The sequence below is a fragment of the Cicer arietinum genome, chromosome 2, assembly GCF_000331145.2.
Source record: "Cicer arietinum cultivar CDC Frontier isolate Library 1 chromosome 2, Cicar.CDCFrontier_v2.0, whole genome shotgun sequence".
NCBI classification, from domain to species: Eukaryota; Viridiplantae; Streptophyta; class Magnoliopsida; order Fabales; family Fabaceae; genus Cicer; species Cicer arietinum.
The window spans coordinates 46,449,587-46,457,785 of record NC_021161.2 but is presented as its reverse complement, the minus strand read 5'-3'; the positions used below and the strand labels follow the sequence as shown (position 1 = coordinate 46,457,785).

Below are 8,199 nucleotides of genomic sequence, written 5' to 3'. Positions count from 1 at the left end.
CATGATCACTTGTCCTAAAGAATATAAATAGGAATGATGCCTTGCAAGTTGAGTTATAGTGATGCTACCAAAACAAAAAAATTTATCAATTTTTGGTCTTATTTTTAAATGAAATTCTTCCTCGTTTTTTTAACTAAGAAAAGTGTAGAAATCACATTATTAGAAGAAATGCAGAAATCACATTATTAGAAGAAATACAGAAAAGAAAAAAAAATTGATAAACAAATTAGGCATGATTGATATCCCAACTTGAGGGAGTGTGTTGAAATATCTTATCACTATTAGAACTATTCCTCTTCTTTCTTCTTAGTGCTCTCAATTTCTGGTGATTAGTGTTGATCCATTTGCGAATGATTTTTTCATTATCACTTATTGTCTTGCCTTTCTCACTTTGGCTTTTTTCAAGGATTTGTAAGAAAAATAAAAACACTGTTGTTTTCTTGCCTTTTGATGAATTGGACACTATTTTCCATACACTTTCAGTTATCTTCATAGCAAAAATCTAATTTTTGCCACATGGTCATCAATTCATTGTAGTAGATTGTTATCATCCTTTCACCTTGTTTTAGGTTCCACAATTTGATTTCTAACCATAAATTTGAGACGAGTTTTGAATATCAGAGTAAGTATCCTTCACAGCTTCCCATACCTGTTTTGGTGTATGTATAAACATGAATGGTCTCTCAATTCCTGTCTCCATCAAACTAATTAGTCAAACAATGATTAACGAGTTTTCATATTTCCAGAACTTGTAAGTTGGATTTGTTTCTCCAGGTTTCATAATCGTACCATTCAGGAAGCCATATTTTCCTTTGCTGTCCAAAATGAATCGCACTGTTTGGGCCCAATCTGTGTAATTTTTCTCATTCAGTTTCTGAATGTTGATTTGTAAGGAATTACTTTGGTTGTTTCCTCCCATACCAAAAACTGTCAACACCTCCGTATCCGATGCCATAAGCACCATAGTAGTCGTTGTAAAACTCTCCAAAGTTGCCTCTGATTTGAAAGGATCCATCATTCCACTGACCAGTACCACCAAAACAGTGATCGCACCCATGGCTGCCTCTGTTGTTGCTCGAGTCGCCGCTAGGGCCGGTTCCATCACCAGGACTGCCACCACCATCGTGATCATTACCCCCTCCTAGATTACAAGCGCAACCCGTGCCATCATCGGCGTTGCCGGTTCCATCACTAGGGTTGCCACCACGATTGTCGCGGCCTAAAATTTCGAGTATTTCTCGAATTCAATGGAGTCGCCACCAAAATTTATTTTAAAACAGGGAAAATATTTAGAAGCCCTTAAAAATAGAAAAAATGGTCTTTGAAGCCAAATTTGAGTTCGGGAGTCGATTATGCGTAGGGAAGGTATTAGCACCCTACGACATCCGTTAAAAACGGTTACCTATAATTAATTGTGCAAAATTAATTTTAACTTAAGTATATTTATTTTTCTTTATTATTAAATATGAATGACAATTATTACTATATTTAAAACATGATTTTGAAATAAATATGTACTTAATAAATAAAGGACAAAAAAAAAGAAAATTTTATTTACGTGCTTGACAAGAATGTGTTCATGCTCCTACGTATCTCCCGGTGCGATGGAGAAATCAAAGCTACGTAGTTCTTGATTAGAAAATGTTGATGTGTTGAGTGTGTTTTAAAGAAAATTTGTTTTGTGATAAAAAAATGTTTTGACAAAATAGAAAAAATAAATGAGTTTGTTTTGAATAAATACTTTAAAATACGAGTTTTAAGACGATCAAGTAATCTTAGAACAACTTTGTACAATGTTCCTGAAATGTTTGGGTTTATTCAAAGTCTCACTATCATATTTCAAGTACAAATTTTATTTTGTCATATCATTGAGAAATGTTATATATTGTACTTGAAATTATATTAGATTGTTATAACTGTACTCACTTGTATTTAGTGCTTGACAAGAATGTGATCTTCCTCCTACGTATCTCCCGGTGCGATGGAGAAATCAAAGCTACGTAGTTCTTGAATTAGAAAATGTTGATGTGTTGAGTGTGTTTTAAAGAAAATTTGTTTTGTGATAAAAAAATGTTTTGACAAAATAGAAAAAATAAATGAGTTTGTTTTGAATAAATACTTTAAAATACGAGTTTTAAGACGATCAAGCTGTACAACTCGTGTCCCAAAATTCAAGGAATAAAGAATATGTCACATCTAATTTAATCCTCTAAAAAATATTTTATTATTCTCGATTGAGTTTCAAAACCACCAAGTAGTACAACTTGTGTCTTAACAACTCAGAGATAAAAAAAAGTTACATCTAATAAATAAGTCGATTTTAGATTAGTTCATTAAAATAAATAAATAAATGAATAAATAAAATAAAATAAATAAAATAAATAAAATAAAATAAATAAGTTAAATAAAGAGAGTTTTAGAACTATCAAGTTGTACCACTTGTATCCTAACAACTCAAAGATTAAAAAGATGTCACATCTAATTAATCTTTAACATAATATTTATTTGTATTTTTATGATGAAATTGATATTTAATTATGAAGAAAATTAAACCCCTTTTTTTTAATAAAAAAGTAAAATGAATAGATTTAAATGGACTAAGATTAGTAAGATTTAAATGGGTTGAGATTAGTAAAATTTAAATGAGTTGAGATTAATAAAATTTAAATGAGTTGAGATTAGTGAAATAAAAAGAATGGATTTAAATGGACTGAGTTACATATGGGCTTAGATTAAAATGAATAGTAGTAAGGAGTCCACGCCCAAACTGACTTAAACAAAACAACAAAGTTTAAAACAGAAAACCCTAATTAGAGGGGAGGGGCGGCCGCTTTCCATAGCAAACCCTAAATAGCAAACCCATTCAGTGATTAACAAAGCTGAGAAATCGTTCATGAGCAAAACTTTAATGTTACTTTTCAGCCCCAAACCACCTCCTTCCTTACCCATTCTATGTTCCTACGATTTTGAAAGTAGATGGGGGAAATGTGACAGTTGCATCGACGGGAAAGGAGGAAAATGAGGACGAACAAGGAAACAACGACGATGGCCACAACGCCAACGGCGACGGCGGCCACAACGCCAACGCCAACGGTGACGGCGGCCGCAACGACCACGACGACAACGTTTTCGACGATGACAGCATGTCGCAGGTTTGAATCTTTTTATGTTTTTCCCGTTATGCTTGATTTAAAAAAAAATCGACATTTTTTTTAACAAAAAAGTGAAGATCAAGAAACAAATTTATTGTATAAAAAAAAAAAAAATCTGTTCGATTGTTATTTGCTGTTTGTTACTGATGCACCCTCTGATGATTTCTTACTTATCTTCTTCTTCCTATGCATTTTTTTATATCAGTAGTGTTAATCTCCGATCCTACTTTTTGAAATTGATAAGGTGTTTTTATAGAGTTTTTGATTTGTTTAGTTGCTTTCTTTGCCTGCCTTGGTCCTTCTCCATCAATTTCCTGTTTGATGTTTTGATTGCTTTGCTCATCATCTGCTTTTTTCTGCACCTTTGATGCCTTCATAATTTTAGATTATTTGTTCTGATTTGTTCATTGCTGAACTTTTATTTGTCTTTTAGTTTTTTTTTTTAAACTCAAAAATTTGTGATTTAGTTCTACATAATGTGTACAAAAATTGACTTATAAATTATGTTTTTATGTTTATCTAATTAGTTACAAAGCAAAGGTCAATGGCACTGCATCTGAAACAGAAAGGCAGCAACAAAACAGAGCCAAACACTGCATTAGAAACAGAGAGGCAACAACAACAACAAAACAGAGCCAAAGGCTTAATTTGGTTTAAATCTTATTGTAATTTAATTTGGTTTTATTTTTGGTTGCAATTTGATTGTAATATGAAATTGTAATTTGATTTAATTTTAGAATTGTAATTGTAAACTGATTTGGTATTGTAAATTGATGAGCCTAATCATTGTAATTATTTTATTTCCCTTTTTAATATATATTTTCTTTTTGATTTATTTTTAAATAAATTGGACAAAATTAGGGTACTCCAACGACCAAGGCTTTCATTTGTTGTGTCGTCGGTTGGGTTTCCATCGTCGGTAGGGTTACTCACATAGGAGTTGGTTAGGACTTGTCGCCAAGATGGGTGGTTCATCTGTTTTGTCCAAATAAAAAACCTTAGACTTTGATACCATATAGAGAAATATTAGGGGTTTCTTTTATAGAAGAAACAATTACTCAATTCCTTAAATTTAGGAATGATATAAAGAAATATAAAATCTAAGGAATAGTTCTAATAATGACAAGATATTTCAACATTAAAAACATTAAATGATAACACTTTTTTAACCAAGAAAAGTGTTAGAAATCACATGATTAGAAGAGATGCAGATTCATCTCGCAGGAAAAAAAAAGTTTAAGAGTTTAATTCAATGAAAAACTCTTTAAAATTCTTATTGAGTGATTGATGAAAGGAAACAAATGAGTAAGGAGATTCTCTCTCTTTATATTTAGGGTCAAAATCAAATGTGGAAGATTTTTTAACCTATGGGTCTTTATAAAAAAGGACGGAAGAAAAGAGACCTTATTTTTATCCCATCGTTGGATCTAACGCATCATTTAAAAATTGACTTGTAAGTGAAAGGTGCATCTCTTTATAAATTCATTTGAGACTTAATCTTTAATCTACATGGGATTTGAGTTTGTTCTAATACATCTCTTCATGCTCAGTCGATTGGTTTTGGCGCATGAATATAAATGGTGAGTAATTTGAATTGATAGACTTTTGATATAATATTAGATTTTTATACTCAACCTAACACATTCTTACAAAATTGACTTGTAAGGTGAATAATATCTCTTTTCATAAATTTATTTGAACTCATTTGACACCATGCAGTAAAACTAGGGGTGGCAAACTGCGCTGACCCATCCCATTTGGTTCACTCCACCATTAATTCATCTAGAAAAAGGAATGGTTAACTTAGATAATTGAGTTGAATCTCTCACCCCGCCACTCGACGGACAACCAAGTTGGCCTATAAATAAAACTTTTTTTTACATATTATAAAAATACTTACAGCATCAACTTAACAACTATAATAATAATAAAAAAATTCTTACATATTACAATAAAGTTTGTGGTGTCTTATTTAATTTCATTCGATTTTTCATCACTAACATAATCTAACTCAAATTAAGTATAATAAGAAGTAATAAGACTTTTGTAATTTTTTAATTGGCCTGAAGAATGACCTCGTTTTGCCCTATTTTTTAATGGGTTAGAGTGAGACCAATTTAGATAATTTAGTTCAAACCATTAACTCCATTTGTCTAGAATTCAATTCATTTTTTCACCTCTAAATAAAAGAAACGATTTTTTACATAATTTATTTTCTTATAGGAGATATTACATTAAAAAATAATCAAAGAAGTAATAAAGGAAGTGATCCAAAACCAAATGAAATTGGAATTATAATTTAAGTCAACAATAAAACTCTTTTGCAAGAATCTTATATTGAGACTGATTCTCTCATTTAAAATGGTTAAACTAAGAGATTTAAACAATCTCATCCGATCGTTGATAGTTTCTAATATACTCTTACCTAGTGGCTAAGATCCTTAGAATTAATATTCCATGATCACGCGAACAAGTAGTTTTATTTATCTCAAAATTATCCATGAGAAAAAGTATCCAAAGTTTTTTATATACACATTTCAAAATATGTCTACTGCCTCTTACCACTTGATCAATACAATATTGAAAGCAACTTGCCGATACGCCGGACTTTCTAGACTGTTCTTTCAAACATTATCCGTTTCCAAAGATACCCTCGGGATGCATGCGTACTTTCATTAGTTTATTTTTATTAAGATCATAAATAAAAAATTGTCAAAATATAAACAAGAAAATTATTAATAGTAACATCGCAACTACTGGTGGTACTCGAAGGTAAAGTTGGTGGAATAAAAAAACAAAATTGATTTGCAAGTGAACAATAAAATATTAATATTAACACATAGAATATGGCAAAGTTGCAGTTTGAGATATAAACAAAAATAAATTAAAATTGATAAAACCAAGTCGAGAAAAGATGGTTGCAACTTGTTGCATTCTTACAACAAGTTGAGCATCCACTTGCAAGCAATCACCGCGTAATGTCCTTGCTACAATTAATTCAACAGCAATTATCATACACTATTATCTTTTCTATATCTCTTTAATACACCTCCTCCTATACCAAAAAGAACAACAAAGAAGAGAAAAAGAAAAAGAACTCTTATAACACCAACTTGTATTACAAAATTATAATACTCTCTCCTCTCAACTCTCACCGCATATATATGTAATGTAACTACTTTACTTCACGAAATTAATCTTTGGTTTTGTGAAGAAAAAAAAAACAAGAGAGAAAGGAAAATAGAAGAAACTATTATATTATATTTTATAGATAGAATAAAAATTAAAATGCCTTCATCTCTTCAGTTCCACAGATTCAACTCAAACACCGACGCAGCAACAGCTAACGCCATCGCTAACGGCGTTAACTGTCCAAAACAAATCCAAACGCGTCGTTACGCGCTTTCTTCGGCAAAACTAACCGTTTCCGAAACGGTTGCTAACCATCACACGCACGTGGTGGGACCCAATCAAAGCTGTTCCGTTGTGATCCAAACCATCAACGCCTCCGTTTCAACCGTTTGGTCCGTCGTTCGACGTTTCGACAATCCACAAGGCTACAAACACTTCGTGAAAAGCTGTAACGTCGTCGCCGGCGACGGCATTCGCGTCGGCGCTCTCCGTGAGGTTCGGTTGGTTTCCGGTCTTCCCGCCGTTTCGAGCACGGAGAGGCTTGAGATCCTTGATGATGAACGGCACGTCATTAGTTTTAGTGTTGTTGGTGGAGATCATAGGCTTAGGAATTACCGGTCGGTGACGACGCTACACAGTGACGGTAACGGAGGAACGGTTGTTATTGAGTCATATGTAGTTGATGTACCGCACGGTAACACGAAGGAAGAGACGTGTAGTTTCGTTGACACCATTGTTCGCTGTAATTTGCAGTCCCTAACTCAGATCGCAGAGAAAGTGTGAAGAAGAAGCCATATTCAAATATGATTATATTATAATATTTATATTGCAACTACAATTAGAGTAGTAGAATATATTTTTCTTATAATATTAATTTTATTTTTGTCTTATGGGGTTTTTGTTTCTAATAGGGGTTTTATATCATGGTTCATTCATGGACATATTGATGTGTAAGCCCGTATTGGAAATTGGGGGAGGGTTTTTTTTTTTTTTTGGAAGATTAGAGAGAAGTGCATTGTTAAAATTAACGTTGATGTATATCTTCTATCTTTTCTTCTTTCATTTGGAATGATGATAACTGCTGCTTTCCTACAATGGTTGCTACTTGCTAGTGTTAATTTATTTTATTTTTCATTTGTAACAGAGTTTTGATTGTTTCAATTTTTTTTTATTGTTGTCTTAATATTATTTAGAGAATAAAGAACATACATTTTTAATGTTATTTTACATGGATGAATAATAATAACTCACCACAACGATAAATAATTAAATAATTATTTTTTATTTAAAAATTATATACCATAATAAATCGAATGAGTGTAAAGCTATTTATTATTTTTTGTGGACAAACACTATTATTTATACATTTCCAAAAATATGAACTAATTAAAGAAAATATTACTATAAATTTAGTTTTTACCCGAAATAGTAAAAGTTTGTGTCAGACATTTTTTGAAAAGGTCCATATGCAAAATGTGACAAGAGAAGTACAACTAGACGTATGTGTTCTTGTCTCGGCGACCATTCTATGTATCATGTGTATCAACAAGTTGTGTGCTAGTTTACAGATCAAGGTTCCAAGAAGTTTCTACCCACGGCTAGGAGTTGGTCATATTGGTCTAATGAAATAACTTTTCCAGCCTATAAAAAAACGAGTATATGTATTATAAATTTTAATTTAATTTATAGTATGTTTTTATTTTTGAACAAGTGAAAAATAGACATGACTCGTGCATTAAACTCATAAGGTTGAACTAATGAACTAATGGAGCATTTGATATGTTGTGAGTTAGAGGTCTCCTAATCACTTTAGAGTGAAATGACTGTAATTTTATTTTTAAGAATCTAAAATTAAGAGGTTTTCTCTACAATAAAATCTTTCAAATTAGAGAGAAAGATGAGTGGAAATATTTTT

The 8,199-nt window shown here is 31.7% G+C and overlaps 1 protein-coding gene across 1 annotated transcript; it reads left to right on the top strand.

Annotated features, from left to right (window-relative positions):
• Window positions 1-6,206: 6,206 nt before the first annotated feature.
• On the top strand, window positions 6,207-7,379 carry LOC101508615 (abscisic acid receptor PYL4-like). Its single transcript, XM_004490949.4, has one exon. The coding sequence runs from the start codon at window positions 6,441-6,443 to the stop codon at window positions 7,065-7,067; it is 627 nt and encodes a 208-aa protein (XP_004491006.1). The 5' UTR covers window positions 6,207-6,440; the 3' UTR covers window positions 7,068-7,379.
• The last annotated feature ends 820 nt before the right edge of the window (window positions 7,380-8,199 follow it).

Coding starts and splice junctions, on each gene's coding strand:
- LOC101508615 (XM_004490949.4), top strand. CDS start 6,441: ATGCCTTCATCTCTTCAGTTCCACAGATTCAACTCAAACACCGACGCA.